This window comes from Otolemur garnettii, unplaced genomic scaffold (assembly GCF_000181295.1).
Source record: "Otolemur garnettii isolate 467f Iridium unplaced genomic scaffold, OtoGar3 scaffold00022, whole genome shotgun sequence".
In the NCBI taxonomy this organism is placed as follows: Eukaryota; Metazoa; Chordata; class Mammalia; order Primates; family Galagidae; genus Otolemur; species Otolemur garnettii.
In genome coordinates, this window is record NW_003852417.1 from 18,957,200 (window position 1) to 18,983,856 (window position 26,657).

Here is a 26,657-nt window from a genome sequence, read left to right on the forward strand (position 1 = left end):
ATGCACCTGTCTTCTTTAGAGAAATTTCTATTCAAGTCCCTTGCCTACCCTGAGATGGGATCACTTGTTTTTTTCTTGCTAATACATTTGAGTTCTCTGTGGATTCTGGTTATTAAACCTTTGTCGGAGACATAACCAGCAAATATCTTCTCCCATTCTGAGGGATCATTTATTACTTTTTCAATGAAAAATTACTTATAAAAAAGGAGAAATGAGCAGAATTATATTTCCTTGATAAAACTTCATACTTTTCACCTATGGTTAATCAATTTAGATGTCCTCCTGTTTTATTATTTTCCTACATAGATATGCAAAAATTTTTAGTAAGAAGTTTTAGATAATTTTCTTGTTATATTTCTAATTTATGTCTGTAGTTTATCCTATTATTTATTGAAAATTTTTATCATGAGATTATTTTTATCAAAGACATTTTTTTAATCCCATAGAAGATTTTTTTACCCCTCTATTACTAGGCAGTGATGATTCTAGGTCTCATTTGTTCATTTGTTGATTTTTTTACCCCTCTGTTACTAGGCAGTGATGATTCTAGGTCTCATTTGTTCATTTGTTGATTTTTTTACCCCTCTGTTACTAGGCAGTGATGATTCTAGGTCTCATTTGTTCATTTGTTGATTTTTTTACCCCTCTGTTACTAGGCGGTCATAATTCTAGGTCTCATTTTTGTTCTCCTTTATCTTCCCAAAGACATGCACCTACTACATTGTTGCCCAGTTACTGGTCTCCTTGTGTGGATCTAAATTTGCTTCAGTGTGGCTAAAAAAACTGGTTTTAAGTGAGTCCTAAGTTGAGGGTGAGCTAGGCCCTCACGATCTTTCTGACATAAGGAAGCTCATATAAGGAGCTGAATATTGGTTGGGCTTGTTCAAGTCTACAGAACCATTGATTTGAGAGTATAATGTAATGTATGTGGAATGTATTTATGAGAGAGAAATGTGAGAAGGTTGAGAGTTCCATAAGCCGGGAGCATTCCTAATGTCAGGCAGCCTTGCCAGAGGAGCCAAAGTAGGGAACAATTAGGTTGATCATCAGCTCTGTCATGATGACAGAGAGGCAGGTGCCAATTCTTTGGTTAGACATTGATACTTTAGTGAGCTGAATGGAGGGAGTGGGGGAAGATTTACATTTAACACTGTCCCAATGGTTGTCTGTCAACAAAGTTCTTCAGTCCCTTTAGTTAACAAGTTAACAAAAGAATTGGCATAATACCTTCTCTGAACTGCTTAATAGATATTTTTGTGAGAATGATTGAATTTTCCACTATATAATAAAATGATAGTCGATTCTTTTGTTTTTGTCTATTTTCTTTGACTGTACCTTATCCCTTTCTCTTAGTGAATTTTTCATTCCCCATTTTGAAATCTTTATTCTCTCTCTTTTGTTGTTGTTGTTGATAACATTATATTCCCTGTGTCTACTCTTGGTGGCCATCCTCATTCACATTTCTTCCTATGTGTTACCAAAATTAAGTAGAAAAAGAACTTTATGAATAGAGAGAGAAATACTTATTTTTCTCTTCTTTGTAAAGAAGCCAGCTAGTTTATGCCTCCTCCCCCTCTTTCCCTGAAGGAAATTTGGGCATTTTTCTTTATCTCCTTCCTACTCAAGAAATAGAAAGCTACAATGTCTTGTTTTGCTAGACCCGTTTTTAAAATATGTCCTAGTCTTAGGGAGTGACTAAAACCTTGTATATCTTTGCTGTTAATCCCTTCTAGGCAAAGCTGTTCAAATCACAAATTACCTAAGGAGCAAAAGTGGTCATGTAGCAACAGTAGAAGAATTTTTATCTTGTTTAGTCTATCTTAACTATCTTAAACCTCTCTTGATGGGAATGTTTTCTAGTGAAATATGCCTTGAATGGCCAGGAGGTCAAGCACATTACCATGTATTAGGAAATCATATTTTAACAGAAAGGAGTTGGTTGGCATATCTTTACTGTGTATTTAACAATTAGGTTGAATCATTTGAAATGAATTTGAATTGGTAAGGCATGTTTGCCAACTTAAATGTCTTCATTTTTTTTTTTTTTATTGTATGGATATAGGCTTGTACTTGACAGGCAACTAAAGAAAAATGAATAAGTTTTAAAAATACAAATTGAGGCTCAGTGCCTGGAGCACAGTGGTTATGGCGCCAGCCACATACACCAAGGCTGGTGGGTTTGAACCCTGCGGCCAACTAAATAACAATGACAACTGCAACAACAACAACAACAACAAAATAGCTGGGTGTTGTGGTATGCGCCTGCAGTCCCAGCTACCTGGGAGGCTGAGGCAAGAGAATTTTTAAACCCAAGAGTTTGAGGTTGCTATGAGCTGTGATGCCGCGGCACTCTACCCAGGGTGACGACTGCTTTAAAAAAAAAAAAAATATATATATATATATATACACACACACACACACACACACATATATATTTAAAAATGAATTAAGGAATTGAGGCTGGGCATGGTGGTTCATGCCTATAACCCCAGCACTTTGGTGCTATGTACCTGTAGTCCCAGCTACTTGAGAGGCGAGGCAGGAGGATTGCTTTAGCCCAGGAGTTTGAGGCTGCAGTAAGTTATGAAAGCACCACACCACTCCAGCCTGGGCACCAGAGTGAGACCCCATCTCTAAGAAAGTATGTGTGTATCATGTATGTATAGATATATGATATATATAAGATACACACAATACATATAAATTGAGGCAACTAAGACCTTTATTTCTCTAGTATAGTACTCAATCAAGGACTGGAAAGGAATACTTGACCAAGAAATGGAATATTGTATACTTTTCTTATTTCTAAATATTTAATGAGAATCTCTAAAGAAAATGCTTAACAAGCTATATAACGATCATAGTATATACCATGTTGTTATATCTATTGATACTTTGAATGTGGTCTTGAGTAGCTCAAAAAAGGATTTCAAGCTCTGGAAGTCAGAAGGTTTGCCAGGGAGGACTTTATACTCTTCTTGTCAAATCATTTCTGTATCAGCATACCTCTCTTGTTCAATGTGTGCTGCTGAAAACTCTTACCTTTCCTTCTGAACATCAAGTCTTTATTTGACCGACCATCTCTTAAGGCATATTTTTCCTTTAAATGAAAGAGCAAGTAGTGATTTCCTTATTGTCATTTAGTCTCTGGAAATCAAGCCACTTACTAGAATAAAGTAGTTACTTTCCTTTTAAATAATGTATTCCTTTACCTTTCCTTTGTTTTCTTTTGATAGAAGCTGTGCTTGGTTTGTCGTGAGGCAATATAAAGTAATGTTGGTAGTCCCTGTGGATCCCTGAAGCCCTTTCAGGGATCTGCAAAGTCAAAATTGTTTTCATTATCTTAGTAAGGTATTATTTCCCTTTTTAAAATGATGTTAATGTTTGCACTTACATTGCAGAAGCAGTGGTAAAACTGATTCTTTAACATTAACTAAGACAGGCATCAGATTGTAGTTGTATTCTCCACTGCCATACATTCTTTTTTTTTTTTTTTGAGACAGTCTCACTTTGTCACCTCTGTAGAGTTCTGTGGCATCATAGCTCACAGCAATCTCAAACTCTTGGGCTCAAGTGATTCTCTTGCCTCAGCTCCCCAAGTAGCTGGGACTACAGGTGCCCACCACAGCGCCCGGGTATTTTTAAAGACGGGGACTCCCTGTAGCTCAGGCTGGTCTCAAACTTGTGAGCTCAGGTGATCTGCCCACCTTGGCCTCCCAGAGTGCTGGGATTGCAGGTGTGAGCCACCCTGGTGGGACTACACGCATTCTTACTTAAAAAAAAATTGCCATTTTTAAAGAATGACCTTGATGACTTAATAAAAAATTATGAATTTTATAAAGTTCCAACCCTTGAGTACACATCTTTTTAATATTCTATGTGACAAAATGAGAAATACACAGGAGGACTTCTATATACCAAAGTATTACTTTACTTTTGCCTCAAGAAAAATCATTAGTGTGATTGAATTGGAAGCTGAACTAGCTGCTTTTTTCTCGGAACCTTTCTTATTACTTGAAAGAATGACTGATGGATAAACTGTGGTTATTAAGCCTTGGCTGTTTGGCCGACATTCTCTTGTCTCTACTCTGTTCCTATTTTTTTCAGGCTGCACCATCATCATTGTGCGTATATTTCTTTGCAGCTCTAGTGTTTACAGAGCATTTATTTATATCTGGTATTACAGATACAGATGGTCTGTGGATCTGAACTGAATTACTTTAGCATATAATGCTGAATTTAGGTAGAGATAGAAAAAATATATAGTTTTAAAAGAATAAGAAGCAAATTAAGTCTTCCAGGGCTAAAATTATGTCTTCTAGGATATTTAGGTCTCTTGTTTTGTTACTAACCTGCATTATACTTTACTGTTTCTGTTTATTCATGATGGATTTCCTCCTTGATTTTCTGTAAGGAATTTTGGAAAACAGGAGAAACTATTAAGATCAGAAGACCCTTCTGACTTCATGTTTGGGTTTATCGCAAATTAAGAGTAGTCTGTTCCTCTTAGATTGTTATTACTCTTTTCGTATATATTGATGTGTGAATGTGATAATGGATTGAATGAAAATTTATTTTTAACTGGTCTTCTATTTATGACTTCTACAGAACCTTGCCTCCTGGAATCCTTCAAATCCTGAATGTCTCTTACTTGTGGTGAAGGAACTTGTGCAACAGTATCATCAATTTCAATGTAGCCGCCTGCGGGAGAGCTCCCGTCTCATGTTTGAATACCAGACATTACTGGAAGAGCCACAATATGGAGAGAACATGGAAATATATGCTGGGAAAAAAAACAACTGGGTAAGGATTTTCGAGAATAGGATAAAAGGTCACTTCATCTTTAATAAAATAAAATAATCAATTCATATGTTCATTTATAGTAAATCCTAATCATTCCTTTAGATGAACATGGTTTTGATGCAGTCTCTATACTTTCTCATAGTTGAGAATTTGAAGGAAACTTAGTGTTTATCTGGTTCATTGTTTCTTGAAGATAACACCTTGAAAGTTTGTAAAATTAAGAGTCTTATCCCTAGTCCTGGATACTCAGAAGTCAGCGATGGAGCCCGAGAACTTGCATGTGTTACAATCCTCCGTGTAGGTTCTGATGCCGGTGGCCTATAGGCCATATTTTGAAATACTAGTAAGTTTCTCCTTTCTTTTAATGGGGGATTTCTCTAGTATCCCAGTAAGATAATAGAGGTCAGTAACTCTAGAAGCAGCTAGCTTATGTGGCATCTTTTATGTTTTCTTTTTATAATTTCTTAACATTGTTTTGATCCTTTTAAAATGCAAGTCAGATCATATCACTTCTCTGCCCAGAATCTTCTTGTACATCTCTTTTTTGTCTCCTGGTAATATCCAAAGTGCTTCTAGTGGTGTAAAAAAGTCTGTGTGTGATTCTTATCATCACCATCTTCCATCCATCCTTATTTCTCTCTGTTCATCTCCTATGAAGTACCTTCCTCTTTGAAATTAAGCTCCAGCCACCCTCGCACCCTTCTGTGTTATAGACACACCAGGTAATCTCCTGCCCTGGGGTCTTTGTATAAAGCTTTCTGTTTCTTCCTGATAGGGACATGGTTAATATATGTATATATCCTGCTTCCTTCAATTTTCTACTAATGTTCTGTTCTTAGTGATACCCTGTTAACATCCCCAACTGTTTTAAGCAATTTCTTTGAAGTAAAATTTATATGCCATAAATTCACATGTTTTAAGTGAATTCCATGACTTTCTGTAAATTTGCTGACTTGAACAACCATGATTATAATCCAGTTTCCGAATGGGTCTGTCACCCTGGTAAGATTCCCTTTATAGTTAATCCTGTATTCACCTCTGGCCTCAGGCAACCACTAAACCTGCCTTCTGTCTCTGAGATTTTCTTTTCTGAACACTTTTTACAATAGAATCATACAGAATATGGCCTTTTGTGACTGACTTCTTTAACCTAGCTTACTACTTCCAAGGTTCATTCACATTGTGGTGTTTATCAGTACTTCCTTTCTCTTTATGTCTGAATAATATTCCACTGGAGAGAAATATCACATTTTTTCCATGTACTGATTGATGGACATTTGGATTGTTTGCATGTTTTGACTTTCATGGATAATGCTGCTATAAACACTCCTGTGTAAGTCTTTTTAATACCTGTTTTTAAAATTGTGACTTGTACCCACACCTTTCCCCCCAACCTTTACTTTGCACCACATCTTTTTGGAATCTTCTTTTAACATATTTTGTAATTAATACATCAGTTACAGGTTGCTATGTAAAATAATCATTCCAAAACTTAGTGGCTTAAAACAGCATTTATTATCATACCTTTTGATTGTCAGGAATGTGTATAGGAGCTCTGCTTCTGAGTTCTCTCACAGGAGAGGCTGGCTAGGGTGGTAGTCATCTCAAGGCTCAACTGGAGATAGATTTGTTACACATTCATTCATGTGGTTGTTGGCATAATTTAGTTCCTTGTGGGCTGTTGAACTGAGGGCCTCAGTTCAGTGCCAGCTGTTGTCTGAAAGCTGCCTTCAGCTCTTTGCCTGTCTGGAGGGCAGCTAAGATGGCAACTGGCTTCATTAGAGCAAACAAGCAAGAGAACACATGAGAGACAGCATGGTAAAGACAGAAGTCATGGTCTTTGATAACCTGATCCTGAAGGTGACATGCCATAACTTTTGCTATATTCTCCTTGTTAGGTCCCGCCTTCTGCCATCCCCAGCACACAAAGATACATATGTGCACATGCACACACCGGCACACCCACACACACAGGAGGATTATATAGAGTGTGAATACCAGGAACCACTGGGAGCCACTTAGAGGGAGCCTACCACACTAATTTATTATGTTTGTTGTAATTGGGATGTAAAATTTCTTGAGGGCAGTGATCTTTGTTTTTTTTTTTTTTTTACTAGTATATCTCAAACACCTAGAACAGTGCCTGCCATATCATTGGCATTCCAGAGACTTTTGTTGAATGAGTGAATTAATAAACTCTAGTTAGACAATAGAGTACTTTTAGATGCCTTTTTCTGTATTAATTTTTTTAGGTTTCACTCAATTTTCCTTCTTAGGCTAAATATGCTCCTCCTTTCATTTTTTGGCTTTTTTATAAAGGATGTGATTTTCAGGTCTTATACATAATTAGTCAGTGCAACCAAAATTTATTCTTTTTACAAAGCATCTTGTTTTTTCAGTTCAAGGTTCTTTTTTTTTTTTTTTGGTAAATTTATTTATATTGTAGTAAAAGACACATAGCGCTAAATTTTCTGTCTTTACTATTTTGAAGTATACAGTTCAGTAATGTTAAGTACATTTATGTTGTAGCGTACAGATCTCTAGAACTTTTTGTCTTAGAAACTAAGACTCTATACCCGTGAAACACTAATACCTCTTCCCTACAGTCCTTGGCAATCCAGTTTTCTACTTTCTTTTTTTGTGATTTCGACTCCTTCAGATATTTCGTGTGAGTGGAAGTATCTTCTTCATATAGTGTATGTCTTTTGTGACCGGCTTATTTCATTCAGCATAATCTGTTTGAGATTCACCCATGTTGTAGCAGGTGGCATGATTTCCTTGCTTTTTAAGGTGGCATACTATTCCATTGTATGTATATGCCACATTTTATTTATTTATACATCTGTTAGTAAATATTAGGCTGCTTCCACCTCTTGGCTGCTGTGAATAATGCTGCAATGAACACAGGTGTGCACATATCGCTTCAAGAGCCTGTTTTGATTGCTAGATTGTTTGGCAATTCTATTTTTAATTTTTGAGGAACTTTTAGTACTTTAAAGGCTGACCACTGTATATTCCCACTAATAGTTCAAAATTTTAAACTATTGATTATTTTGAAAGTGAAGTCTGTTCATATGGCTAGTAAGTTCAAAGAGTAGAATAAGAACGTTTTAACACAATAACTAAGAAAATGACATGAAGGCTGTGCTAACCAGTTTGATGGAAATCTTTCAAATTGTATGTGAAAACACCACACTGTACCCCAGAATTGCATTAATGTACATAGTTATTCAATTAAAAAAAAAGCTAGTGAGGACAAATTTGTTGAATTTACTTTATCCTCTGCCCCTAAGATTCCCTTATTAAATAATCAACTTAATTATCCTCTCAAAAAAGGCTGTTAATTTAGTATGGCTTCTTCTGGCGAACCTATGTTGTCTTTAGTGCTAATAGGCTCATTTGAAAATAGGAATCATTATCAAACAAACTTGAGTTTTTAGGATTTGTCTTCCTATTCTATTCTCTTTTAATATTAAAACTGAATTTAAATTTAATCTGGTTTTATGGCACCTTTTGTCCCCTAAGAACTTTCTAAGTTTTATTCAGTGGCTCAGCTAGTACTTGATTTGTGGTTTATCTAGCTGTAAAATTTAATTTCAAGAACAAAGATAGTTGTGTTTATAGTATTTTTAAAACTTTGTTTAATGTTACTGATTTTCCTTTCTTTACTTAATAAAATCTACAGCCCCTTTTCTTACCCTGGGCTATTTTAATTTGATATTAAATAATTTATAAACTTCAAGGCAATGGTTATGGATTTAGGGAAGTAAAGAAACTGAAAATTCTCTAACAAGGCAAAGTGGACAGTTAGAGCTTAAGTTTATAGCAGACCAGGCCTAGGGAGGCCCTAGTAAAACTGGAGTTGAGAAGTAAAAATATGAATTAGAATAAGGGAGTAGGTCAAGAAAAAGGATGTAAATGTGAATCTTGAGTGATGAACAAATTAGACTTTGCCATGGGGATACAGGAATATGTTAAAGGACAGCTTGCTAAGGGAATCAAAATCTAGACCAAGAATCTGGAGATAAACACAGGACCTTGGCAGAAAGAAAGCTTGATTTTGAGCCAAGATTTGTCTGAATTAGGGACTGATTTCATTGCCTATTGCTGCTGTAAAAATTGCTGCAAACTTGGTGGCTTAAGACAACACAGATTTATTATCTTATAGTTTTGGAGTTAAGCTCTGTGATCATTTATTGTATACTACTATTATGTGCCTGGTATTTATTTTTTTATTAAATCATAGCTGTGTACATTAATGCAGTCATGGGGTACAGTGTGCTGGTTCTATATACAATCTGAAATATTTTCATCAAACTGGTTAACATAGCCTTCATATCATTTTCTTAGTTATTGTGTTAAGACATTTATATTCTACATTTAGAAAAATTCACATGTACCCTTGTAAGATGAACCATAGGTGTGGTCCCACCAATCACCCTCCCTCTACCTATACTCCTCCCTCCCATCCCATCTCTCTCCCCTTTCCCCGTATTCTTGGGCTATAATTGGGTTATAGCTTTCATATGAAAGCTTTAAATTAGTTTCATAGTAGGGCTGAGTACACTGGATACTTTTTCTTCCATTCTTGAGATACTCTGAATGGCTTCTCCCTGGGCTAAAATCCAGATGTTGGCATGGCTGTGTGCCTTCTGCAGGCTCTAGCAGAGATGGTTTCAACGTATGAAGAAATGTGCAGAACTATTGCAGAACTACTTTTGAGAAATTTTATAGAAATGGATTCTAGAAGACTGTATAGTAAGTAAAAACATTTCTGGAGATTTTAACAGAAATGAAGCTCACATCTTTCAGAAGGACAATTTGTAAACATTTAAGTAAGAATACAGTAGTCGGAACTACAGTTGGGTAATCAAGGAAGGTAAATATCTAGATGTTTAGAGTTCTCATTTTCAGTAGAGCATTTGCTCATTTTCCCTCAGTGTTTTATGAGTGTACTCCTTGTTTAAATCTGTGGAAAAGCTGCACCTAAAAGATTGGGTATCCCTCTGCCAGCTCTCAGGTGTCTTATGGAACATCCCAGGATTCTTCCTTTGATCCTGTCTTTTTCAGTGTTTCTTTTAAGGGATTGGATGAAGTCATACAAGGCATGCATCTCAATTTTTCTGATAGCACAGAGCTTGAAAATATATCTGTAATCAAAGATTTTTTAAAAAATTAATACTTGAAATTATTTTCGTGTGCTAGAATGTGACACCAAATCAACAAGATGCATGTTAATAAGGCTAAGCCACTGTAGGACTGATGTACAGCCTTGAAAAGTCTACCATGCTAGGTTTTGGGTAAATCAAGAAGTATATCAGTCATGGCTTTTGCTCTTCAGGGTATTAAAATACAGTTGAGAAGGATCGATCTATATTTGTAAGAAAATAAATGAAATAATCCTCGATAAATTACATCTCAACTGAAATTTACAGACTGCATAAGCGTTCAGCAGAAAAGCGAATCAATCGTGACTGAGGAAAGCCTTTATTGGTGAACTGGAACTGACCTAGGCCCTGAAGGAACGTGAATATAGACAGCATCTCCCAGAAAAGGAGGTCACTGGTTATGTGGTTGGGGAAAACACAGGGGCATGACATACGTGGGGAACAAGGATTATACACAAGTATTCAACTGGTTCACTGATCAATAAATCAAATGGATGACGTCTTAGTGGCATATTAAAGCATCGGGACATTTTTATATAAAATAATTGGGTATTTATTAGTTTAAACATAAAAATAGTATACTCTCTAAGTAAAACCTTACAAGAATGAAATGAATATGCTCTTTCTGGCCTGAATGTAAATCCATGTATTTTGGTTTTTCTGATTTGAGTTATCCATCTGATAAATATTTTCTATAATGAATCTGAGACTGTGCATAATTTTTTGCACTGTACAATTCTGTATCTCTTAGAGAGGATGGTCTGGGCAGCACCTGTGGCTCAGTAGGGCACTGGCCCCATATGCCGGAGATGGCGGCTTCAAACCCAGCCCTGGCCAAAAAAAAAAAAAGAGAGAATGGTCTTCACTGTTGTCATCACTGAATTTTTCTGTCTACCATATATGTTTATACTCTTAACCTTCTGTTTCTGCCTAAAAGTATAATATGAAGTGCTTAAAAACCCAATGTGCTACTTCTTTTTACTATCATCTGGCACAAGGAAAAATTTAAATCTACACAGAAAGAGGAGAAGGACTCTCTCTGATCTATTGTGAGCCTTCTGAGAAGCCTGTGAATGTGAAATACAGTGTTCTCTCCATCCTCTGCAAAGATACTCTTTTTCCTTCCCCAAATTTCCCTTTAGAGGATTGTAGCAAGTGCACATTTCAAAGTAAACATTTCAAAAAATGTCATTCTTTATTGTTTAATTCTTTACCTTTGACTTTTTGTTAACTCATTTCTCCTTGTTGCTCTGCCTTTATCTCTAAGGAATTTTGAACATTGAATTTCTTGTCTATGCTGGTTTTATAATTTTTAATAAACACTAAGTTTTTTAAAACAGATTAAAGAAAAGGTACTACATTGGGAAACAAGCTTTATAGGTTCAGAATGAAGAACACTTTTTATGTGCCTCCGTGATCAGTTATTTTTTTTAAGTGTATTTATTTTTTATTTTGAGAAACCTTTTTATTTTGAAGTAATTATAGATTCACAGGAAGTTGCAGAGTAGCACAGAGAGATCCTGGGTGTCCTTCATTCATTTTCCCCAGCAGTTGCATTTTATATAACTGTAATAAAATATGGAAACCCAGGAAATTGACATTGGTACAATGTATGTGTGTAGTTCTGTGGCATTTCATCACGTAAGTAATTTCCTGAAACCACCATTGCAATCAAGATGCAGATACTCTTTTACCACAAATATTTCCCTCCTGCTACCCTTTTGGGCAGAGCTATTTTAAGGTCAGAATTTTAAAAGGGATGAATCCCCATAACGTAAGCAACTGCAATTAAAACCACACATCCTGTTTTGATGTACTATATCCAAATAAAAAATATATTATACATTTTCTCAGTGGGTAAATCCTGAGGTCTCATTTTCTATTCTGTGTATCAACTGCCCTGTTAACATATTTTACAGGGGTACATTGATCTAAAGAACCAGTATGTTCTAATCTGTTTTCTCTTGCTCATAACAGAATACTCCAAACTGATTATTTATAAAGAAAAGGAATTTATTTCTTACAGTTTTGAAGGCTGAGAAATCCAAGGTGGAGGGGCCCCGTCTGGTAAGAGCCTTCCTGCTAGGTGAGACTCTGTGCAATCTTGAGGCCGTGCAGGGCCTCATGCAGCCAGAGGGCTGAGCATGCTACCCTGCGTGCTCAGGTCTCTCTTCCTCTTCTTACAAAGCTCCCAGTTCCCCTCCCACGATAATCCATTAATCCACAAGTGATTAATCCATTCCTGAAGTCAAAGTCTTTGATCCAGTCACCACTTAAAGGCCCCACCTCTCAGTACAGACACAGTGGTACTAAATTTCAACATGAGTTTTAAGGGGACATGTATTCAAATTATAACACAATGTTTATTAATTGTAACAAAGTATAGTAAATAAATCTGTGAATTTTTATTTTGCTTTTGTTTTGATTCTCAGAACTTAAAGTTGGCACAGCAGACTTAATTTTTTTGATCAAAGTTGTTAGTTTTCCTGATATGAAATGTAAGTTTTGGGATAGTCCAAAGCCACATATCTTACATGTTAATGATCATCAGTGGGTGATCCCGTGAGATAAAGCAGCTTTTTAAACAACATGTTCTTTCCTTTTGCAGATATTTTCCATATAGTGATTTGTACTTAGATAATATAATGAAATGTGAGCCAATGGCCTTTTTTGTTGCATTTGACCCAAATCCTAGATCTATGGCTTATACATTAAGCTCTGGCAACATCTAAAAATATTGGGCAGAAAGGAAAGGAGCCTTTTCATGACAGCCCCTCGCTTGGTTAGCGTCTTAGGTGTCCGTCCTCCCCTCTGGTGTGTTATGATGTAGGAAGGGTAAATATCCGAGCAGTGTTAGAGTAGGCCACCCTTAAGATGTGTTGGAGAGAGAGAGTGGTCTGGGAGGAAGGAGCTTTGGACTCTAATTCTGTCACTAGTTTTTTTCTGTATGACTCTAGGTTTTCCATGTGTCACTTTCATGGAGATAACTATACTGTCATCCCAACCTGGACACAAAGATTAAACTAGATCCTGTGTGTGTGAAACAAACATAAAGTTAAGCAAATACCGAGTTAAGTAATACATAGTATTATTGTTATTATTAGCTCTCTTTTGTATGTCCTGGAAGTAAAGTCCTATAATAGGTGTTTAGTAAATGGCAGTTCAATGATTACTCCAGTATTTTCTCTCAACATGCAGGTAAGCATGAAGTTTTTAATACCATATATGGACTAGTAGAAGTTGTTATCACCAAGGTGCAGATAAAGTATAAAGGCAATGTAAAAGTGAAGGTTACTTTTTAAGAATGAGGGTCTTGCTTATCTTTCCAGGAGCAGTTTATTGGACTTCAGAGGATGAAAGACAGATTTTGGAATATTAGGAAGGGTGGTAGAGAAGAGGGAGTGAAGGCAGTAGGTTTAGACAATTTGGAGGAAGAAGATAAAAGACATACTGGCTGGAAGAGGCAGTTAATTCTCTTAGCCTGGTGACACTTACCAGTCTGCCCATCAGGAATGTTTCAGGTTCATGGTATTTGGTAGCTTAAGTAAGTCTTCAGGTATTTGTAGCAGGGAGTATCTGCCTTAATGGGGTGATTAATGTTAATGGAAAAATGTCAAGAATTGTGATGTCCAATACAGGAGGCACTAGCCATTCAGGTGACTATTTGAGCATTTGAAATGGGGCTAGTCCAAACTGAGATGTATGTACATGGACACACGGAAGTTTGAGGAATGAGTAAAAAAAAAAAAAAACTCGACAATTTTTATTTTGGTTACATGTAGAAATGCTAACATTTTAGATATACTGGGACACATTATTAATAGAGTATTAAATATATTTAACCAGTTTCTTTTTACCTTTTTAAATGTGATTTTTAGAAAATGTTAAATGGATTATTTAATCTTAAATTACTGTGTGGCTTACATTTGTGCTTTGCGTTACTTTTCCTTTGGAGAGAACTGGTTTGGCACAATGGGAGGGGAGAGTGAGAATTAAGAGAAGGATCAAAATAACTGGAAGGTGTGGAAGTGGATGGCTCTGGTCATGCTGGTCAGCCATGTGTAGCAGGATGTGCACAGGCTTTCTCTCGTAATCTCCCCTTAATTCATGCTGCTTGGGAGTTGTGCCTTGATGGCATTTTGTTTAGGGATAAATATATGTGGTAGCTCCTTTGAAAAGGGCGTAGCTTGGTGGTCAATTATGCTATGGCACACTCCCAGGAAACCACCATATTTGTTTTTGTTTTTAACCATGGGGAATTCTTGGGAGTTGCATGTTTATTTGTTTATTTATTTACATTTTACTACCTGAAGTTATTATTTTATTTTATTTTAAATTAATATGAGGGTACAAATTTTTAGGTTACATTATTCTCATTTACAGGGTAAAGTTTGAGTTGTAGCTGAGCCCTTTATCCAGGGCACATTGGGTACATTAGGTGAGATCCCACAATTGCCCTCCCTCGTCCCTTTAGTCACCCTCCCCTGCCCACACCCTTTTCCCACCTTCTCCCTCCCTCTCACTAGACTGTATTTGTGTTTTATAGTTGGTGTGGATGTGCAATTGTTTATATATTGGTTTCATATTAGTTTTGAGTACATTGGATACTTTATTTTTCCATTCTTGAGATACTTTACTAAGAAGAATGTGTTTCAGTGTCATCCAGGTAAACATAGAAGATATAAAGTCTTCAGCTTTTCTTATGGTTATATAGTAATCCATGGTATACATATGCCACAGTTTGTTGATCCATTCAAGGGATGATGGGAATTTTGGGTTGCTTTGGCATCTTGGCAACTGTGAATTGAGCTGCAGTAAACATTCTGGTGCAAATGTCTTTGTGGTAAAATGATTTTTATTTTTCTGGGTAGTCACCTAGTAATGGGATTGTGAAATCAAATGCAAGATTGACTTTTATTTCTTTAAGAATTCTCTATACTTCTTTCCAAAAAGATTGTATTAGTTTGCAGTCCCACCAGCATTGCAAACATGTTTCTTTCTCTTCACATTCACGCCAGCATCTGCAGTTTTGGGGAGTTGCATGCTGTTTAAAATAACCTGAGACAGAGGCTCCCTTTTGAGTTTGTTTTTGTAATGGAATTTGGTATACTGAGTTTTGAGCCACATGTCGGTGGGAATACTTGAGATCTTATTCACTATCTTGAGATAGTTTATATCTCAGGTTTTTACCTTATTCATATTAAGTAGTATGTGTGTGGTCCTAAATTACTTTAAGCCTCAAGGCATTAGAGTTGAAGATGGTAACTTTTTCGGTCTTGCTGATGAAATAGTAATAAAAAGAACTTCATTACTATTATTTTTAAATAATAGAGGTATCAAAAACTCGTAGTTTCTTTCAGCAGCAGGATGCAGCAAGTGGAAAGGACTGTTTTACGGAAGCAAATGAAACACAAAGGAAATCCTTTCAGTTTCCTTTGCCCGTACTTAGGGAACAACATGCGAGGGAGGACTAGAACTGTGCCACTGACTTGGATTTGTCAGGCCAGTTGTTTGTTCTGAAATCTTGACTGCTTTGCCCATTTCCCCAGTGGTCATTTAGATGTAGGATATACTCTTTGCCCAGTGTTCTCAGCATGAAGGGAACGGACAAGGATTGTCAAAGGATCAGCTGAGTAGGGTTTTTTAAGTCTTTTTTTCCATCTACTAAAAGGCAGAAGACAAAGAATCCTATATTTGAATTATCCTATAAGAAAATCCTTCAGTTTTCTGTGTATTGTTTTTGGAAACATACCAATGATTTAATCTGATTTCTTCCTCAAAAAAAAAGAAATTCTTAGTTTTTTCAATTATTTTCAGTGAATTTGTGGTGCTACTAACTTCTTTACTGCAAAGAATTGTAGAAATAGTGTTGATTAGATCAGGGAGGCACATAAGCCGGACAGAATTCTTCCCTAGGAATTTGGAGTTAGTAATAAGGGAATGAGATTGGTCTCTTTATGAGTAACTGGTCTGTTGTGGGTAAATCTGGGAGCTTTTTCTCTCTCATCTAGTCAAAAAACTCAGAAGTTAGCAAATAGAAAATAAAATCAAGTGCAGAGACAATGGAAATAAGAGATAAAGAGAAAATTCTAAGAGTAATATACAGAATCCTTGAGACTGATGGGGGCTATATTTTTATCCTTAGGTTCCCTGAGACCCTTCATATTCTTTTAATAAATTTGGGCTCCTGCCTACTGTAATTCTAGCACTTTGTGAGGCTGAGGTAGGAGGATTGTTTGAGACCAGCCCAACCAAAAGTGATGCTCCATCTCTATAAAAAATAGAAAAAGTGAACAGGTGTGGTGGCATGCACTGATAGTCCCAGCTACCCAGGAGACTGAGGTAGGAGGATTGCTTGAGCCCAGGAGTTGGAGGTTGCAGTGAGATATGATGATGCCACTGCATTTTAGCCTAGCAACAGAGTGAAACCTTGTTTGAAGTAATAATAATAATAATAATAATACATGCTATTTTCTTTGCTCAAGTTAGTTTAAATTGGAATTCTGTCACTTGAAACTAAGAGTCCTAACTAAACACTTTTGAAGTATTCTGTGCATATCTCTGTCAAAATGCTGCCACATCATTATCTTTTGTTTGTCTATTCAAAATAGACCCCTTGATGATACAAACTATTTTGTATTTCTTTTTTTCTGTTTTCTTTTTGAGATAGAGTCTCAAACTGTTGCCCTGGGTAGAGTACCATGGCATCACAGCTCACAGTACCCTCAAACTCTTGGGCTTAAGCAATTCTCTAATTCAGCCTCCCAAGTAGCTGGGACTACAGGTGCCCACCACAATGCCCGGCTATTTTTTGGTTGTAGTTGTCATTGTTGTTTTGGCAGCCCCAGGCTGGATTCGAACCCACCAGCTCTGGTTTATGTGGCTGGCGCCCTAGGCGCATGAGCTACAGGCGCCAAGCCTATTTTGTATTTCTTAAAATCTCCCTTACTTGGCACAGTGTTCAGTAAATGTTTGTTGAATACATGAATGAGTGAATACACGAATTGTGAGCATTTCATTACATATTTTTTAAATTTTAACTTTTAAGTTCCTTTAAAATGTTTTGAATGGGTAATACATTCATATTCAGAAATCGAAATCTATGAAAAGTCATGTAGTAGAACCTATGCCCACTTAAATCATACACTTTGATTTCTGTCTCTCACCTCAGGTAAGTACTAATATACCTTTTTTCAAGTACATTTTTTCAGAGTTTCTTTATGCATATTTAAGCAAAATATAAAAATTTATATCCCCCTTTTATAAAAGTGGTAATATATACACTATTTCAGGCCTTGCTTTTGACTGAATATAGCTCAGAATTGTTTTTTCTTTTCCATATAAGCACATCGAGAACATCCTCATTCTTTTTTTTAATTGTATATTATTACATTGTGTAATTGAACCATAACCGTAAATCTGAAGTCTATTTTTAGACAATAGGTTTATTTCTTATTTTTGTTTTCTAATCTTTTCCAGTATTATAAGTAATACTGTAATAAATAATCTTGTATATATGTCACTTTACATATATTCAAATAACTTTATAAGATAAATAGAAGTGGAAATGCTGGAGCAAAGACTAATATATTTATAATTTTATTACCAAAATGTCCTCCACAAAGTTTATACAGGTTTTTAACCCAGAAGCAATGTGTGAAAGTGGTTGTTTCTCTACAGTAGTGTCAGCAGTATATTAACATATCTGTAGGTTTCTGTCAAGTTGCACTTCTCATAATGACCAAAGAGCTGCTTCACAAGTAACAGCTAAGAGCTCTGGACAAAATGTAAAGCCATCTACTTGAAAGCCCTGGGGACTGATCAAAGCTGGCGGATATACTGGATGTGCATTGATACTTGGAAGAAGGAAAAGCAGCCTGAGATTATGAGACAATATTAAAACATTTAATATATAGGAAACTGGAGTTCTACAAGGACAGGAGAAGAAAAAATGAGAGAACAGGAAAATACCTGATGAAATGATGTCCATACATTTCCAATTATGGTGAAAGATAGACATGTACAGATTCAAAAGCTCAACAAACTCCAGCGGAGATAAATGTAAGGAAAAAATAAGCAAGGCACATCATAGTCCAAATGCTGAAAATCAAACATAAAGAGAAAAATCTTAAGTGACCAGAGAAAAGTGACTCAAACAATTATTCGAGTCACCATTGACTTCTCACCAAAACATTAGAGGTCAGAAGACAGTGACACAATCCCTTTAAAGTGCCTCTGCCAGTCTGTTTGGTGAAAAATGGTATTTCAGTTTAGTTTTAATTTGCATTCCTTTTATCACAGGTGAGGTTAAACATCTTTGCATGTGTTTAAAAATCATTTGCATTTCTTTTTGTGTGTGTGTTTTTCTCTTAGACTCCTCAGCTTTATTTGTTAAGGATATTCACTCTCTGTGACAGAGAGTTGCAGAGCATTTTCCTCAGTTTGTCAATTGCCTTTTGACTTTGCTGATGATGTTTCTTTGCCATCCAGAAAATTTTTACATTCAGATAGTCAAGTTAATCAGTCGTTTCATTTATGGCTTCAGAATTTGGAGCTACATTATGTTATATGTATTTTGTTATCAAGGCATTCCCATTCCCTGCTGCTAGGTTATAAGGACATTCAGCAGTGTTTTCTTCTCTGCAGTTGAAGTTTTTATACTGAAATTCTTAATTCATCTGGACTTTATCCTGATATGTGATAGTAAATGTAGATCTAAGAGTTTTTTTTTAATTTTTAGATGGCTACCTAGTAGTCTCAGCATCATCAGTCATATTGGCACGTTTTGGGGTGCTTATTTATGAATTTACTTTTGTCCATGAGTCTGTCTGTTAATTTAACATCAGTACCACTATGCTATAATTACTGTGTTTTGTAATATGCTTTACAATACCTAAAGGTGTAGATATAGTCTGTTCTCATTGCTCTTCTTCTTCAGATCTTTCCTGGTCAGGATTGATTGTTTATTTTCCCATATGGTCTTTGGCTTAGCATTTTAAAGATTCCCTCAAAGAAATGAGTCCCAAATTTTAGAAGGGTTGTGTCTTCCTAAAATTAGTTCTCAGAGCATGCTGCTTTTTTTTTTTTTTAAAGTCTTTAGTTATTAATCCTCTTGTGGAAAATCCACCCGATGGGTAATGTCATTACAGAATCTTTCCTCCTTCAGCTTTTTGTTAGTACCAACGTTGGCCTTTGCAGTCCTCTTGACTTTCTTCATTCTGTTCTTGCATTCCTTTTGTTGATTTCTGAAGGTCCTTTTCTTCATACAGGCCATGTCTTGACAGTCTATGTTTGGGGTCATTTTTCTTTGCATATCCAAGGAATCGTAAATCATGCCAAAACTAGTTGTCCTGCCACCACTAAAGTGGGTCCTGAATCTAAAAACCAAGATGACATTGGGTGTGGTCTTGTACATTTCAGCTTCTTTTCTGTCTTTGGTACTGTTGCCTTCCTGGGGTGAAGGACGTCAATGAACCCTTGTTTCCTCTGAAGTAAGGTTGGTTATGAACTTCCTAGTTTGGATAGTTAATATGTTATTCATGATGGCATTTGATCCTTAAACAGCCAGGGAATTAAAAAACAGAGCACTCTTTTTGATAACATTCACAGGTAATTTGTAGTAGTGATTATTTGATTAATATCTGACTCACCCACTAGACTGTAAAATCCACAAGGGCAGTGGTGCTGTCTCTTTTACTCATGATATTTAAAGTACCTAGCAAAGGGCCTGATACATTATAGGCTCTTAATACATAGTCATGAGTGGATGAATAAATCTTGAGTCTTGAGATGGAGTTCTGTGACTCTTTATTGCACTCTTAAGGACTATAGGCAAGTTACTTGACTGTTTCAGGCCTTAGTTTTCTCACTTCTAAAATAAGTATAAATAAATAGCTTCTATTGAGCAGAGTTTGGGGGATAATTTAATAATATATCTGAATATTTTATAAAGTTTAAAATTCTAATCAGAGCAATTTTGGCTTTCCTTTTTTCATTAATATATATTTGTGAATGTGCTAAGACATAATCTCCAGATTTAGGCTTACTGGTCGTCCAGAGTCCATTTGAAGGATCACCCATCAGTTGTCACGCAGCTAAAGTTATAATCACTCTTGAGCGTTTCTTAGCTTTTAGCTCTCTAAAGAGCAGTCAGTTTTAAATGAAAGCTTATTTATTGACAAGAGAAATATCTCTGAGAAAGCACGTAAAATTTTCCCTTACCGAACAACCTGACTTTGGAATCTGTTCTATACAAGATGTCTACCTGTCACTTCCAAAAGGAGAAGAAAACTGTGACACAGCTGCTATCACCAGAAGAAAAGCTTAGACCTAATAAATTGCCAAAACTTGGAGTGTTGTTACTTTAAGTTACTTGCCAACGTACTATAACTTGAAGAAAGGAAGGATGCACATATTTATTGCTAATGCTGGGGAAATTGCCATTAAGGCAGTTGGCAGAAAGGCTGACATTTTAACAGTCATAGGTTAGATAATTTTCTGCATCTATCCAAGAGACGATTTGACCAAGGACTGACAAAAAATCAAATTATTCTGTTCACTTGGCTGCATCTAAATGTCTCATTTTCAGCTTACAGGAAAGAATGCTGTGGAAGCAATCTTTGACATTACAACACAGTGACCGTAAATTGCCTGGATTAACTGTTGGAACTTCAAATATAAAAACACATGAAAAGTCATTGTCTGAAGTAGAACAAGGATTTTTCATTTGTATTTTGCACTTTGTATAATAGCTATAACTTAAGTTTTACATTAAGGGATGTTTTAAATTATCATTTACTCAGTTTCCATGGATGAAGAGTAGCAAACCGGATACTAGGAAAAAACTGGATTCTCAAGTCTTATTTTTCAACATTTCCAGTGTTGTCAGAAAAAGAAGTGCTAAGTTTTCTTTGTTTTTCAATGGCAAAACGAAGAATGTACGTTAGGCATGAAAATTGGAGATCATAAAAGTGCTTTTTATGGTTTCCAGTAGAATGAATTCCCATCATAATCTTAAAGTTTTTTTTATTATGAATTTGCTTGTGTAAATCAGCTTGTTGCTGATAAATACAAGTTTATTTTAGTCCTGGGACCAAGATGTCTTTTATTATGTCTTTAGTTATATAAATCAGACTGTTGCCAATAAACACAAATTTATATTAACTCTAAGATCAACATTTTGAGAAGGGATAAAGTAGGGATCATCTGAGAGTTTTTAAAAGAATGTTTGTCCAAAATAGCTGGTAGAATAAAAATATATTGTACAAACTAAAATAGGGCAAAAGAGCTAAAATGCAGTGCGTGGTCTAAAATAAGCAGTTCAAATGAGTCCAAGTGCTAACAAAATATGCAATTATCTTTCCTATTACCTTATATGTCCATGAGTTCTTTTAAAATTAAAGTTCCATTTTTCATTCCTTTTATTGTTTTAAAAATATGTACATAAGTAGAAACCATTGAATTTAACAAACTGAAAGTTTTGAAATTGTCACTTCAACCTACAGAATGACGTTTTACACTAGTAGGTAGTAATGGTTATGTATTTATTGACTAGATAATTTGCATCTATACATTTTTTAATTTATAGATGCAAAGGAAGATGCAATTTATAGATAAATTTTTTAATTTATAGGTGCAAGAAGAAGGAATGAATTGAGTTTGATTTATCATCATCTCTCCAACTCTTCCCTAAACTCTTTGAATCCCCTGGTACTTTATAAAGACCTGTCTCTACATTCTCAGGGATGACTTAACAAATGTTCTCCGTATGTGTCCATATAGTGGCCATTTTAGTGTTCATTAATTTTATAAATGTTGTATATCCTCTTGTTGGATATCCTCCAGGGGGTTAGAAACTGCTCACACCATGGAAGGAAGTGCTTCTGTGTGACCTTTGATCAGTATTAGCACTTATTTGCTCCAGCAACACCGACTTACTTGCTCTTCCCTGAACGTGTAGGCACATTCTTTGATCAACTCTTTTTATACTTGCTATTCTCTTGGCATGGGGTGTTTTTCCTCCAGATCCACACGGTTTATTTCCTCACCTCTTTCCCTCATCACTCAGTTGTTATGTTGTCTCGATACTTTATAACAAAGCTAAATTGAGAGCTTTGAGCGAATGAGGATCGTACACTGATGTGTTGAAAGGATCACTCCACCTGTTCTGATGAGAATAAACTGTGAGTGCACAAGGGCTGAAACAGTTAGGGGCGATTGCAGTTGTCCAGCTAGAGGTAATGGTGGTTTAGACCAAGTAGTTGTGGAGGTGGTGAAAAGTGGGTGGACTCAGGATATACTCTGAAGGCAGAATCCATAGGATTGCCGTCACTTTGAATGTGGTGCGAAAGATAGGAGTCGAAGATGCTTTTGAAGTTTTTGGCCTGAGAGACCGTAAGAATGGAAATAGCATTTACTGAAATGAGGAATAAATACCGAGAGAAGAGCACAAAATCAGGAACTTGATTTTGTTTATGGTAGTTGCAGAAATGAAATCTGAATTAGGAAAAGATCTGGGATTGAGATAAAAGATTAGGGAGTCATCAGCATATAAATGTTGTCTAGAGTCATGGGCCTGAATGAGATCATCTAGGAAATGTAGATAAAGCAAAGGGGTCTTAGAATTAAGCCTGGGTGTGTCCCAGCGTTCAGAGTTGAGGAGACCAAAGGCTAAGCGAAGTAGAAAAGGCCCTGGAAACCAAATGAAGAATGTTCCAGGAAAGGATTGATCAATTGTGTCAAAATGTTGCTCTAAAATGAAACACTAAAATGAAGAGGGAGAAATGACCTTTGGGTTTGGCAGTGGAGAAGTCAGTGGTGATCTTGATGAGCTGATTAGGAGGAGCGGTGCTGAGGAAAGGCTGACTTAGAGAGAGGGTTTAAGAGAGACTAATAAAAGAGGAATTGTGGACCTCAATCAGCGACTATAGGAGATTATTTGTAAAGTAGAACAGGAAAATAAGATGGGAGCTGAAGACAGCATTTGAAGGAAGAAAATACATTCAAAGGAAGTCTACACTGACTTAACATCTGTTAAGTTGTAGGGAATATGTATTCTTTTTCAAGAGACATGATCTTTTTATGTTGCCCAGGTTGGTCTAGGAACACTGGGCTGAAACAGTTCTCCCACCTCAGCCTCCCGAATTGCTGGGATTACAGGCATGAGTCACCGCACCCAGTTTAGGAATATGTATTGTTTGATGAGTGTTTCTTCTTCACTAAAGGAAGACTTTTCTGTTTCTTTCCACACCCTCAAGCTCTCATCAGCCCTTTTATAAGCTCCCATTTAACTCTGTACTGCTATGTATTACCTTTGTACTCACCACTTTGAAAGTCTAATCCCTTGTACTTAAAAAGAGACTCTTTTAGGTCCAGCTGTGTCTCAATGTAAAAAACTACACTTAATAGGCCATGTTAGTTTTAAAGTCCTCTAGGAGCTTAACATATTACCCAAATCACATCTTTTTAGTAATCTTGGACTGTAACAGAAGCCAAGACTTATATTAGCATCTTACTAACCTCTGACCCACCCTGATGAGCTATTCGTAAATCCTTGGTGGGTCTTAAGTTTTCCTCCAAGTGTTGGGTTGTGAGTAGCTGGCACGTAATGGCATTCAGTACTGAGAAGTGCAGTTTAGCTCTGAGCATCAGTACCGTTTCCCTCCATTGGCGTTCCTGGTGGCACAGTGGCTTCTGTGACTCTGGCTTGCTGCAGCTTTGATTCTGTCCATTCAATTCTCATTTCTGCTTTTTCTGTCACAGAGTTAGTCTTGTGGTGATGAAGAAATGCTTTGCCCTTAGCCAGAGGTTGATGAAAGTTAAAAGATGTTGTAATCAGTAAAGCAAATAACAAACAACTAGGCAGATGTTAGTTATCATTGTTGTCTGCTGAGCTCAAGGTTTATACTTCTTCATTGTCAAGGTTTTAGGCCAGTGTTGTAAAACTAAGGCCAGAACCTTGAAGCCAGTTTCTGGGGTGTTTATAGAAGGGAGAGATGGCTTGTCGAGTCATCTGTAAGAGGTATGCATGCATGATTGTGTGCATTCATCTTCCCATGCATAACAAATATTTGTAAATGCTTGCTATGTTTATAGATGCGTTTGGGGAGTTTGTGCTGCTCATTTTTTAAAGGGGGTAAGGCAGTGAAGAGATTGGGAGCTCGTTAGTAGTTACAATATGAGTAGATAGAGATCCATTCTTTAGAGTAGCTCTAGAGCAGGCGTCCTGGAACTACGGCCCGCAGGCCACATGCAGCCCACCAAGGACATTTATCTGGCCTGTCGGGTGTTTTTGCCGCTGCTGCCTATCCTGCTTAGTTGCTGACCCATCCCGGGGCCCCCAGTCCGGCCCTCCAACAGTCTGAGGGACAGTGAATTGCCCCCTGTTTAAAAAGTTTGAGGACCCCTGTGAGATTGTCCTTGGGGTTCTTTGTTCAAACATGTCTAAGTAAAACACACCATGTTAATACCCCAAGCTCAGCTGTACACTTGCAGTGACACAGAATGGGAGGCCCAGGATTCTATGAGCTCAGCCTATATCTTTGTTGCCTTTGCAGATGTTGCCTGGTTAGGTTTCTGCATAGCCCAGTTAGATAGCCTTTCCTCTACACTAAAGCAATGTTTTTAAAAAATGCGATTCCTTAGCCTTTCCCATCATTAAAATTGAGAGGGAACGTTTTTTCTTTTGTATGTATTTTTCTCTTTTAAAAAATAGAAGCTATTATTTATAGCTTAGTTAAATTTTGTTTTAAATCTCCAAACCTCTAAGTATCTTTCCTTTAGTTCACAGAGGGAATCACTGAACAATATCAATTGATGATAGTGATATTAATGGACTGTTAGAAGATTGGAAAATTATTTATTTCCAAAATTAGTATTTGTGATGGCCACTGCTGTAGTCCTTTTCATGGGTGGAAGTTTGATCTTTATATATACTTCAGACGCACTATAGTGTAAAGGATGGTGACACATGTCATCAGCCTTGTAGGTTATAAATATTAGTGAAGTGGTCTGATTGCGTTATTTATAAACAAGTGGGTGAGGGGTGAGTCTATTTCTATTGTCTGGGCTTTTTTTTTTTTTTTAAAAAAAAACAACCATACATTCATGTATTCTTTTTTTTTTCATGTATTCTTTTCATACTTTTAAGAAACAAAAAAAGTAATGCTGCTGCTTTATAATTTTATTTCACATTTAAACTACAGATTTTTAAAATTCAAATTGTGTTTTTTAGTAACTAATAATTTAAGAATTCATTTTGATCTTCCCCTATTTTTCAAGCCTTCTTTTCTTGCCTGATGTTAGTAGGAAACCAAATTGAAGACACCTGCAGTTTGAGCAGGTTGAACTTATGGCCTTGGCTATAATTGTCATTTCATAATCTATTTTTGATTATAATCTTATTATACCTTTCTCTCTACAGACTGGTGAATTTTCAGCTCGTTTCCTTTTGAAGTTGCCAGTGGATTTCAGCAATATTCCCACATACCTGCTCAAGGTAAAAATAAATAGTATATATCAGCGAGCTTTTAAAATAATTATTTAACTCAATCTTTGTATGACTGGCTTGTCAGCATGTTGTTTAGATGATATATTCTGCTAAAAATACTTACTGGATAAAGATCCATTGAGTTATTTTCTATGCCAGGCACTGTACCTCACACCTGTAATTCTAACACTTTGGGAATCTAAAATGGAAGGATCACTTGAGGCCAGGATTCTGAGACCAGCCTGGGCAACATAGCAAGACTCCATCTCTACAAAGAACAAAAAAAATTAGCTGGGTTTGTGGAGCATGCCAGTAGTCCCAGGTACTTAGAAGGCTAAGACAGAAGGATTGCTTGAGCCTAGGAGTTGGAGGCTGCAGTGAGCTATGATTGCTTCTCTTGACTCAAGCCCAGGCACTAGAGGGAGACCCTATCTCTAAAACAGTAGGAACAACAAAGCTGATTCATTGAATTATTTTGATATGTAAAAGCTAAAATAGTACATTAATAGTCATTTATTTTTTATTTATTTATTTTTTGAGCTACAGTCTCACTATGTTACCCTCAAGAGAGTGCTGTGGCATCACAGCTCACAGCAACCTCAAATTCAAACTCTTGGGCTTAAGCAATTCTCTTGCCTCAGCCTCCCAAGTAGCTGGGACTACAGGCGCCCGCCACAATGCCTGGCTATTTTTCTGTTGCAGTTGTCATTGTTTTAGCAGGGCTGGGCAGAGTTCGAACCCACCAGCCTTGGTGCATGTGGCCAGCGCCCAACCCCCTAGGCTACAGGCACCACCCAATAGTCATTTAAAATAGATTTTTTTTATATATAAGATAAGATGAATGTAAGTAAATTAAACTTTGGAAAAAATCACTTTTATGGGATGAAGGACTATCCCACATGTAAAAGACTGAAACTGGACCTGCACCCTTCTCCACTCACAAAAATTGATTCAAGATGGATAAAGGACTTAAATTTAAGGTGTGAAACAATAAAAATCCTCAAAGAAAGCATGGGAAAAACAGTGGAAGATATCGGCCTAGAAAAAGACTTTATGAAGAAGACTTCTGGGGCAATTGCATCAGCAACAAAAATAAACAAATGGGACTTAAACTGCAAAGCTTCTGTATAGCTAAGGAGATAACAACCAAAGCAAATAGACAACCTATGCAATGGGAAAAGATGTTTGCATATTTTGAA

At 36.5% G+C, this 26,657-nt stretch overlaps 1 protein-coding gene across 1 annotated transcript in view; it reads left to right on the forward strand.

Annotated features, from left to right (window-relative positions):
* Positions 1–26,657, forward strand: part of BABAM2 (BRISC and BRCA1 A complex member 2) — a gene marked incomplete at its 5' end in the record, with an annotated part of 402,516 nt that overhangs the window by 113,064 nt on the left and 262,795 nt on the right. Inside the window, 2 exons of the mRNA XM_012803778.1 lie at positions 4,609–4,803; positions 25,393–25,467. Of these exons, the coding sequence (XP_012659232.1) occupies positions 4,609–4,803; positions 25,393–25,467 (270 nt within the window). The remainder of the gene's footprint in view (positions 1–4,608; positions 4,804–25,392; positions 25,468–26,657) is intronic.